The sequence below is a fragment of the Eschrichtius robustus genome, chromosome 3, assembly GCF_028021215.1.
Source record: "Eschrichtius robustus isolate mEscRob2 chromosome 3, mEscRob2.pri, whole genome shotgun sequence".
Classification (NCBI taxonomy): domain Eukaryota; kingdom Metazoa; phylum Chordata; class Mammalia; order Artiodactyla; family Eschrichtiidae; genus Eschrichtius; species Eschrichtius robustus.
The window spans coordinates 174,480,111-174,492,133 of NC_090826.1; the positions used below are offsets into that span (position 1 = coordinate 174,480,111).

At 37.8% G+C, this 12,023-nt stretch overlaps 1 protein-coding gene across 1 annotated transcript in view; it reads left to right on the forward strand.

Moving 5' to 3' along the window:
- The window catches only part of USH2A (usherin), a 795,295-nt gene that overhangs the window by 235,607 nt on the left and 547,665 nt on the right, over positions 1–12,023 (forward strand). Inside the window, exon 20 of the mRNA XM_068538548.1 lies at positions 8,543–8,773. Within this exon, the coding sequence (XP_068394649.1) occupies positions 8,543–8,773 (231 nt within the window). The remainder of the gene's footprint in view (positions 1–8,542; positions 8,774–12,023) is intronic.

The following is a 12,023-nucleotide window of genomic DNA, read 5'->3' on the forward strand; positions in this document are numbered from 1 at the left end:
CTGTTTGCGGCTGGGTTGAAAACACACATTGTTTTGTATGCAGGTACCTAAGTCCTTTCATTGTGAATAGGACCCAGAGTGATTAAACAAGCACTCTTAATATGTTAATTTATAATTTTAATTATAACAATCTTGTATATATAGTCATTAGTGAATACTAATATAAATATTTTTCTATCTTTTGATTCATAATGCATAAACCAATCATCCAGTTACTTCTCTGAGGTTGCCTGTTTTTGTTTCATAATACAATCTTTGTTCTTAGTTATGAATGCATTTTGTTCGTTCCTGTCTTGAATAATCCCTCATTAAGCTAGTCACTTTCTGCTCCATGCTAAAAAGGAAAAATTATCATGCAAATGTGGCATGCCATATTAAAAAGCACATTACCAAACACTTTTGTTGCTGTCCTTCAATTAGTTTCCCTTCTTTGAATCTAATTCCATTTGTTGTTAAACTACCGACTTGATGTATGGACTCATGAATCTCAGGCTGCTGCCAGGAAAGTGGGGAAAAAAAAAAAAATCAAAGCCTCTTGGAAGAGCTGCAGAGGCGAGCTGAAATGAATTTGCTTCACCTTTGACAGGAACACTTGAACAGCAGCGAAATCCTCTGCGGATTCAACTTGGCTAATTATCCAATTATTTATTTCAAGAATAAAGGCACTCTTTTACAATTAGAGCAGTGTAAGTCAATCTGAGAAATTTGGTAATGACAGATGACTTAAGTCACTTCTAAGATAAACAGTATCTGTGCACACTTGTCTCACCCAGTCTTTTCAGGCAGCAGTTCTCACGTCTTAGCATCAGGGAAATCCTGAGTACGCAGAAGGGTTGGTTTTGTTTGTTTTGCTCTTTCGACAACAGAAATTATTTTGCCCTTCTAACCACCGTGTCAAATTTCCGTGGCTCTCAGGCAATGTTGAAGTTGTATTTCTCTTGATTAAAAGCTTTTGGTTCAAAGCAATACTTTTTAATTGCCTAATGATATAAGTCAGTTCTTAGGAAAGAACCGCACATTTAGGAGTTCATTTGCAATATAACTGAAAAATTCATTGCATGGCAGTAAAACAATTTACTGTTAATTACAAGGAGAAGAATTTGCTGTAGCATGCTCACAGATTGCCATGAATCATGCAGCACTCCTAGAGATTTATAACAGATGTGTAAGTGGGATGAATTAGCAGGGTTTAATAACAGAGACACAAATCATGCAGACTTCAAGGAGCTTTAATTGATATACTAGAATGTGACGGGCATGAATCACTCAGCCATTCAACAGCACAGTAACATATGGTCAGCTCAATATGCTGCATCTGAAATCGGTTGGTGAGTCGTTGGTTGTCCCATATGGTGGAAGCAATATATTTTTCATGATTCAAAAAAAATACATCCTTGTTTTTAAAGAAATATGATGGCAAAGCATGTTTGTTATTGAACTTGAATGCCAAACTGGGGTTTTTTATAATGATTTTGACATGGCAGCTTCCCCAAATATAGAGCGGCTACTACTTGTAATACCAGATCGTTGGAGACGTTATGAGAACCAGATTGGTGCTTGTTGGCAGGCTTGATCCACAGCAAAGCCTACAGAAGAGCTCAGCTGACGAGAGCTGCAATTGTTAGGGAAATCCTTCAGACTCCGATAAAACAAACCAAATGAAAAGGATGATGCCAGTTTCAGAGAAGTTCAGGAATGCCCAGATTTGCAAAGAGAATAGAGTGAATTGAATGAGAGACCCTTACTTAGCAGGGTAGGAAAGTGGCTGTGATAGCACCATGACCCCAATTGTAACAATTGGACACAACATTTAAAAAATCAACCTCTTAATTAAAGGTTCAGTCCTTCAGGAGCATTCTAAAAGAAATCATGGCGGACCAGTGCATCAGTGGTAGCACCAATCCCATGTTATTCCTGAAGGATTATTTCAGCGTAGGAAAACAGGTAATCCTGGTGCAGACCAATAGCTGGTAGCATGCAACATCTTTGTATGGAAACTGGGATCTGGCAGCTTTCGACAAAGCTTTTGTAGCATTAGTAAACCTGACAGACTTGAAAAAGGAATATTGCAGCCTTAGAACTGTGGCTGCCAGAATTTAATGTCAACAATTAAAATTTATTTTGATCCTTACCTACTGTTTATTACTGTTTGTATACACAACAGACCTTACTAATACAGAGGTGCACTATTAGATGGAATTACCATCTGTTCAGAGTGAAATGCTGGCATCTGTCTTAGATGCTAAAACTAAAATGATATTATTTCTAACAAAACAAAATTAACTGCTTTTTACTCACCCACTTTAATGTTGAATGTGTGATGCACCCAAGGTAAAGGCTTGTTGATACACTATGTAATGACCTCTGTTGCCAGGTCTGTATTTAGATATGTGACTTTCACGGGGCCTCTGTTGACCTTTTTGGCATGGCAGAAATGGCATGCAGAAATCACACTTTTTAAAGCACCATTTTAGTTTTCCGATGTATTAACTATAGTAAGGCATTAAAACAACACAATTAAAATGTGTAAGAATTGAACTAGAAAGACTATTGTGTGCAAAATATTTTGATAGATGTGCCCTAAATAAATGCAAGGGGAAAAAATTAAATAGACAAAAATTCATCTGAACAGAGTTGCCGTACACCCACAGCTTTAGGAAAACATAAACTGTTATCTTCTCTGTTGGACTATTTCTAATTTTCTCCTACACTGACATGTAGGAAAGATTTATATTCAGCATCCCCTCCTTTATTTTAAGCCTAAGTATCCTATGAAAAAAGATCTCTAACTTGTAGAAGTTAGAGAATTTGGAGTATCAAGGACAATGGTAGTTTCCATACTGATGTTGGATCCATGATGCTACTTTCTGAGAAGCCCGACTTCAGTTCTATATATCACAAAATAATAAATTCTGTCACACCAACGTTTAATGCACGTACACAGTGCATTAACTGTAACTGTAGTACATTTATTTGTGCTACAGGAGACTTGAAAATGATTAAAAAATCAATACTTTTCTGTCAGAGAAGCAAGTGTTACCATGCATTTAAGTAGTTAATTGCATAAGCCCCATAAAAGCTTCAAGTTTGGGTAGCAAGGATGCCATAATTACAGTCCAAGCAACTACCTTTTATTGACGGGGGACTTTAGGGAACAGTACGTGCTGTCATTGCTGCTGCCGTATGTACAGTTCAGAAATCATGGATCCGCACACTTTTTATGTGTTGGACGTGAGGTGCGTGCAAATTATTGATGATCACCTGCATGACAGCTGGTTAAGGTAGTGTTTATTCATCAAGGAGGTGATTCCCCTTAAATTCTCTAAAAGCACTGCTTTCTGGCCTTGTTTATATCATAGAGCACACAGAAAAATCATAACATGTATCTGCCCCGCTGAGGTAAAGAACAAGATGGCTCAGAGCTGTGGGAGATAAGCTGGCTGGCTTCCTGGAGGGCTGAGGGGATCTATGTATCCAGCACCCCTTCTTGGTTTACTGTGGAGAGGAGCTGCTTGGAAATGTTCAACCAGAATTTTGAAACTGGAAGAGACCCTAGGCATAACTGGGTCTGTCGTGCTTGTCAATAAATGAGGTATTACCCAGCAATTCTACCCCTGGGTACATATCTGGAAAAAATGAAAACACTAATTTGAAAAGATCCATTCACCCCAGTGTTCATAGTATCATTATTACAGTTGCCAAGATATGGACGCAACCTAAGTGTCCATCAGCAGATGAATGGGTAAAGAAGATGTGGTATATATATACACAGTGGAATATTACTCAGCCATAAAAAAGAATGAAATTTGGCCATTTGCAACAACATGGATAGACTTGGAAGGTATTTCCTAAGTGAAATAAGACAGACAGTATGATATCACTTGTATGTGGAATCTAAAAAATGCAACAAACTAGTGAATGTATCAACAACAACAAAAAAGAAGCAGCCTCACAGCTATAGAGAACAAACTAGTGGTTACCAGCGGGGAGAGGGAAGGTGGGAGGGGCAATATAGGGGTAAGGGATTAAGAGGTACAAACTATTATGTATAAAATAAGCTACAAGGGTATATTGTACAGCACAGGGAATATAGCCAATATCTTATAGTAACCGTAACTGCAGCATAACCTCTAAAAATGGTGAATCACCCTATTGTACACCTGTAATTTATATAATATTGTACACCAACTATACGTCAATAAAAATTTTTTTTCCAAAAAATAAATGAATGAATGAGACAGTGGAGAACAGAGAGGCCAAATAATGGATTAGCCAATGTTCTATAAGTAAGGTCCTAAAGAAGCAGTCTAGAACCTAAGTTTTCTCCTTTCCAGATCAGTTCCACTATATATCTTCTCTCTTGAAGGGGACTAGTAAACAAAGAAGAAAATGGGAAAATTGATGTTGTTCTTTCCTCAGTCAGAGAATAGATAGTCAACAAGAAAGCACTGAGAAGTCTCTGAGAGTCTGAGGGGAGAATCCTCTCCTCTTCTGGACCCTGAATGGAGAGCGCTTGCCAACTGGGAAATCATGGCTACGTGACCAACCCGGACTTTTATGTTTGCGTTCTAGTCCCAGGGCCCTTTCACAGGTGTTCGGGTCTAGCAGCATTTGGCAAATCGCGTTTCCTGTGACAGTTTGCATCTCTGGAAGAAAGTCAGGATCATTTTCCACTGACAAGATGCCTGAGGATGTCTCATATTAGTCTTTCCCCCGTCACACCCCCGAAATGAGGAAGCGCTGCTTGTTCCTAGGTTGCCATCTTCCTAATAGTTGATGATGCTTTACGATATTGACACAGCCATACAGTCTTCACAGACTACAAACTCTTCCTTGAAAACACAGATTTGATTTTAAAGACCTGTCAGCAAGCACTTCTGCTCATTTAGTCTTCAGTTCTCATCCTGAGGTGGTCAAACTCCACACTACGTACATTTTGCAAGTGTAAATTTATGCATTATGATATGCTATTAATCAGATTACAAAGTAATACATGCTGCATAAAGAAGAATGTATATTACAGAGTGTTTTATAAAAGAATGCTTGTAAATAGAAGAGAGAGACTAGAAATTGGATGACAGAGCTAGTGCAAAAAAATACAAGAGCACCGTAATTTTATTCCAAGTAGAAACAGACTCTGTAGGTTGTTAGTCTTTGAAATGTTGGATATTGGAGATCCATTTTATACTTTATGCTTATAAGAGGATTTTCTAAGTAAACACAGATAGATTCTGAATGTGGATGAGTTGAATCATTTTATAATATGTAATTCGAAAGATGCTTTATTGGCTAGTAATAATAGTGCCTTGTATTTGTATAGAAATTTGCTTTGTAAAACCTAACGCAATTATATTGTTTTTAAAAGCAGTTATTTTCAAAGTGTCCCACTGAAAATTTATCCTCATGTTGGATGGGAAAACTGAGGCATATAGGTTTGAAGTGATTTTTGTAAAATCATACAGAATTGGATAAAAAGTGAAAATTATATCTCTAGAAATCTGCAGAGACTTTCGCATTATTCCATATTGTCTCTTGATTTACTGTTTTGTGATGAACAAATTTATACCTATAATCCCTTCACTTTGATGATCTGAGCCATAATCTTTAATTCGCCTCTTAGTGAGTCTGTGTTTTTGTGTATGTGTTTCATAGTTCAGGAGTATCTGTTTTTCTTATCATTATTCTACTTGTGAATGTATGTGAGACCAGTCTCATTTAATTGATTGAAAATTCCCCTCTGGTCTTAGGGGAACTCTGAAGATAATGACTGAGTAGGTACTCACCCTTTGAAGTGGGCTGGGTTGACTCGCAAGTGAAACTGTAACAGACCAGCTGAGAGTTTTTTTTTGTTTTTTAAGCAAGTGAATAAAATACACACGCACAAACACACACACATATATATATACTCTAGTTCCACTCATTCTCTGTGGTTGACTTCCTAAGAATGGTGTAATTGCTCAGCGGAGCAATTCCCCTGTGAATCTACAAGTGCTCCACTACTTGTTAGAGTTTAGATAGTCAACATTAATTTTAGTGGATTCTCAATGCATAAGTGTCCTTATTGATTATAATCATTTTGTCATATTTTAAAAATTGCATGTTCTCACTTTTAGTAGACATTAAATCAAACAAAACAAACAAACAAAAAAACCTACTGAGTTGCTGGAATTCCTTTTATTTTGTTTTGACTCTGAAATTATATTCCTGACTAAGAAGTGATTTTCGATGATGTATCAATGGGGAAAGGATTCTGAATACAATAGTGGTACAAATCTTCATTATCCTCATCCAGCTGGGTGATTGGAGTAAAGTAAAAGAGTATCAGATGTCAAACAAATGCGACCTTGAGAAAGTAGCTGCTTTTAAATAAGAATAAATTTGTTTTCTACATCTGTGACTCTATTTCTCTTTTGTAAACAAGTTCATTTGTGTCATTTTTTAAGATTCCACATACAGGCGATATCATATGCTATTTGGATATCACTGGAATAGATGGTATTCTTCAAACTAAAAAGTTCAAGTCTTTGTGTGCCAGATCACTAGGGAATCTTAAGTGGAATACAGGAAAGTAACAGAAAAGCTCAAAATTCCTATTGTTTGCTCCTAAGTAGAAAATTTTAAACAAATGAAAAAGATATAATCGGTCCTCCATTACTTGCTTCTCTGACCCCGAGAGTCAGAAATCTTTGACAGTCCTCCTTCCCCAGTTAAGCTAATAGCCAATGGTGGCTTCCTGAAATTTTACAAAGATGGAACTCCAAACTCTGGAGATGAGCTTAGTGGGAGAAGAAATTTCTGCATGGCTTAGCTTTTTATTTTGTTTTGGATTATTTTGAAGAGGGATCATAGCTTGTAGAATGGAATCTTTGAGAACCCAGCATTTAGCTAATTTTTGGCAAAGAATACTAAAGGAAATCATGCATAAAATGTACAGATCCGTATATATAAGAATATCACATGGCTCACACTGGCGGAAGATGAACAGAATTGTTAATTATCTTTCTAAGTTGATGAACTTTTAACTCACTGCCCTCTCTTCTTTACTAAAAATGAAAATAGAATCACAATGAATTGTTTCTCTTTGGAAAGCTGGCCAAGCTTTCTAGAAAGTAACAAATGGTCATTGTCCGAAGCTGATTTAAGGTGAATTGCATTTCTTGGTTTAAGAATATTAGTTTTTGTATTCACACCATTTTATCTTACATTTACTGAAACAGGCAAAAGCTTTGTGTCTGCACAAGGCTGTGTTAACACAGCTGTAAGTTAAGATCCACAGCCTTAGTCTGGGTCCTCAATAAATAGACTTGGCGATTATGACATGTGTTCCTTTCTTCACTATCACCCTTCAAACGCAGCTGACACACTTCGAGTGGATATGAATCTCATCCTACAAACTCAACTGCTTAAGAAAATGAAAAAATCGAAATAGGTCTTCATTTTCAACAACTCAGTTGTTAATCTGATTTGTTTCCAGTAGGTTTTAGGGGAAGTCTCAGAGCTGTCACTCCTGAGGTTTCCCAGGAGGCTCCAAAGAAATGCCAGTGTCCCTGGACCCCGAGGTGCGCCATGGCCCCAGTGTGCGTGTGAGCCCTGGGCCCTCACTGCCCAAGGCTCAGGCCACTGCTGGGAGTGCTGTGGTCACTCCACGGCCCCCGAGGCTGCCTGAGTCTGTTGTGCTCCGACAGGAGTTTGCAAACTGCTGAGATCACAGGCTCGTCCTTTCCTGTGGATGCTTTGTTTGACTTTCAGAGTGGTGTTTGTTTTTTTGTTCGTTTTAATTTAGACCAGTAGCTAAGCTTTAAAAATCAGAAAATTACACATTAAATGACTTTTTTTTTTTTTTTAACAAAAGATTTGACAACATTGGGTTGTCATTCCTGAATCATCTGTGGGCTGGCGCGAATTAGTGACTGTTCACCCCCTGCAGTCCACCGGTTTTTCTCAAACCCCACACTTTCTCTTGTCTCCCTAACTAGCCCATTTCAAACATTTCCTTTTCCTGCTTGGCCTCTGTGAATTGCAGCCCTGACTCGATACCATGTTAAGACAAGGGACTCCGTCCTTTGTGGTCAGTAGCCACTAGCTTGGTGGTCACCGGCTGCAGGATTCACAAGGGATCTTGTAGCTCCTGGGTAGGGCAGGGGTATTCTCTAGAAAATGGAGAAGCCATGAGCCATTAGAGACCAACAGGCACAGAAGCTAGAGCAGTGAGGCATCTGCTTGGTAAAGGGAATCTGGGTGGTGCGCCAACAGACTATAATATATAGTATCTGTCAGGTGGCAAGAAAGAATAGAGAAATTATTTGTAAGAAAAAACTTTGTTTAATGATAAAAGCGTATTCATTAGCCATTTAAATTTTGTTTAGTCACATTTAATATTAACTCTGTGTTTTCAGTTCCTAGACCATAGAAATACTGGAGGCCATAATTGATTTGATCTTGAGTGTAATGTACACAGGTGCATGTGAACATATGTGTGCATATCTGTATCTAGAGATAGGAGCCAAATTCTTGAACGTAACAAGGGTTTTCTAATATTTAGCACCAGCCCAACTGAGGCCGCCTCTGGTTGAAGGAATCAACAGTACAACCATCCATCTTAGGTGGAAGGCACCTGAAGAACAAAATGGACCCTCTCCTACATATCAGCTGGAAAGGAGAGAGGCAGCTCTACCAGCTCCGAGGGCCACAATGATGAAAGGAACTCGTTTCATAGGAAATGGATATTACAAATTTCCCAGCTCCACTCACCCAGTCAATACAGACTTTACCGGTAAGTGTGCCTGATATCACTTTCTTTACGGGGCACTAAGCCCTGGGGTGTTTTTAATGCTTTTGATATGTCTTTACAATGAATTTTTACTACACCTGTTTATAGAGATACTAATGTAGCCCTTTTATAACTTTAGCTTGATTGTGTCAACATATTTATCTTTTCAGTATTCTGAAAAAAAAAAGTGGGGTAAGTGGAGGAAAGAAAAGAAAAAGATATATATAATAGATGTGAAAGGCAGTGGTGTTTTTTTTGTTTTGTTTTTTGTTTTTCTTTTGCCCACACTGCATGGCGTGCGGGATCTTAGTTCCCGACCAGGGATCGAACTCGTGCCCCCTGCAGTGGAAGCACAGAGTCTGAACCACTGGACCACAAGGGAAGTCCCTGAAAAGGCAGTCTTATTGGATCAAAGTAAGTGCTGGAAATGACTCTTGGACGCTATTAACCAGAACGTGTTCCTCAGATTATTCCTCACTTCCTTTGTGGAAAAGAGTTCTGTGGGCAAATGAGTTTGAGAAATGCCCCCATGCTATTGGAGATTCTCAGTACACATCAGCTTATTCCAGTCTCTGAAAAGAATTATAAGAAAGCTATTTAACTTCATTTAACTACTCCTAACACTTATTTGATGCAACTTCTTTCTTTTTAAAGTGTAACAACTGTTAATACCCCATGTTCTATGGAGAGCATTATGGGAAAAAGTAATTTCAGAGAAAGCATACCTTCTATGGGTCAGGAGTAGAGTAAGGCAAGTGAGGCACAAAATTTAAAGGCACCAAAAACTCAGTAATCCATGTAAATAACATTTTAATACAATATTTTTAAAATAAAAATCAATGCAAAAAAATCCCCAGTAAAATATTAAAATTTTAAATAAAGACAGGATCCAATCCTCACTGTGTGAGCCGATCTCACGTCTCACTCAATTTCTGGTCTGACTGGTATTACAATATTCTGGAAGTCCAGTTATCTCTATGAATTACAGTTTTTAAAAGCACTAATTCACTATAGACATAGAAAACTCTAATTATTCATGATACCTACTTTATTTCCCATTAAAAAAAATTTTTAAGTATATAATATGTGTTACTCTGTAAACTCATAATGATATTAATTTAATCCCTGAAAGAGTCATTTTGGAGCAAATAGCTAGTCTTTCCAATGCTGTGTATGTTGAAGACAATGAAATGGATTTTGAACTATGAAACGTTAACTCACATATTTTATTTTTACTTAAAATGGTAAATAGTTTGCTTTTAAGTGAGGCTGGCTGCTGATGTACGTTTGTAATGAATCATGATTATGTTCTAGCTGTGATATATTAAGATTAATGCGCGCTTAACCACTGGACTAGTATATCCAACTCCTCACTGAGTATTAGAAATTCAACCATTGAGCTCCCCTAAAACGCTCAACTTCTGCTTAATATTTGTAAAAGTCAAAGAAAGGAAAGAGAAGAAAACATAGGTATCTGGGAAAGAACCTATGGATAAAAAGTCAAAGACTTTTTCTCAAATGGAACTAGAACTGACTTCCTGGTCCAACATTTGGTTTGTGATGTGTTTCTTCGAGGAAACAGCGTTCGTTTCCATTCATCTGGGTCTCGCTGCGGCAGGCATGTCAGCTCGGATTTGCTGGCTAGCCAGCAGACAGGTTTTTGATGGGATCACCTACTGTTGTTGCCGTGAAAGATAGAGTGGCCCGTCGGCTGTTAATAAATTTAGTCGTCTGCGCTGTCTCCCTAGCCGGCCTCAGACTCCGAGGTGCAAGGGCTAGGGGCAGATGCAGGGTCTGGGAAGTTTTCCAAATTCCTCTTTAAGAAAGTTAGGCTGTAAACACAGGCCTCACTAAGCAGGATCCTTCTGTCTATAACAAAGCCTCCAGCTGCACAGAAAATGTGTTTGGAGTCCACAGCATTTGAAGGACAAGACAGGGAGATCACAGTTTTGGCTTGAACGACTCCCTAGAGCTTTGGCAATTCCTGGAGAATAAGCAGTTCTTCTGCGTTTAGGCATGTTCTGGGGCCTCGCTAGCTCCTTTTTATGAGAAGCTTGGCTTACTTTCAAGTCTCTCTTAACTGTTAAAGTAACCAGGTCTCCATCAAGTTATTGGTTTGACCCTTTGGCTTACCTGGCAGATTTGGCTGGATACTTTTATTGAGCCAGGTTATGGTTTAACTAAATTTCCCCAATTACCGAACCAGGACGAGTTTACAAAACCAACTCAATCAATAGCTTTCCTTCAACTTGGATCTTCTTATGTAGAAAGGTAAATGTATTATTAGCATCATGCATTTGTTTTACTTGTATATTCTTTCATCCAGTCTCTCGACAGCATTGGAAGGTAGATATTTTTCCCCTCATAGAACATGAGGAAGTGAGGGTCCAATAACTGGCTCCCCCATGGTGCCACAGCTACTGAGTTTTAGAGGTGAAATGTGAATTTGGAAGCTTCTGGTTCAAAAGCTGGTGCTTTGCCACAGAGCGGGAGGGATAATTCCGTGGACAGTTGTTTGGAAGTTGTGGAATCATAAGTATCTAAAAGTAATAAATGAGGATGGAAGATGAAATAATGATCACCCAAATAAACCTTACTCAACACTGCTAAACTTTTTGGATTTGTCTTTCGGTTTTTGGCTTTTCAGGTAACAAACAGAAATAGTATTGGCATTATTTATTACTTGCATCTCCAAAGATATCTGGGGATAAGATTTTTTTTTTCCGTAGCAATTAATTCTAGAGTGTGCCTAAAGCTAGATTTTTAACATCAAACAAAATTATTTTAAATGGGCTGAAGTGCTGTGTGTCAAACAGTGCTTTCAACTCACGTTCCTATAAATTTCATGCAGTTTTTATATTCTAAGGCAAATTTAATGAGTAAATCCTGATCATCCCTAAGATGATGAATTATATTTAAAAAGTGAATAATTATAAGAAGAACTAAGATATCTTTTATTTTGATTCATTTCAGAATCTCAAACTCTAACTAAAAATGATTCCTGAAATATGAATGGCGATATCAAATGACTCAAAAACAAATATACAGTGATGTGTATTATTATACATATTTTATGTAAGGAAAAAATGTGAGAGTTCACCTATAAATGACAGGATTTGTAAATACATTCATTCCATGGTCATAGCAATATGTTGAAAGTCTAGGTATAAACTATCTCATTATTACCGTTCAAGAAAGGAATCTCTCATATAACTCCCCCCTCTTCCATATTTGCTTTAAATATTTTACCTCA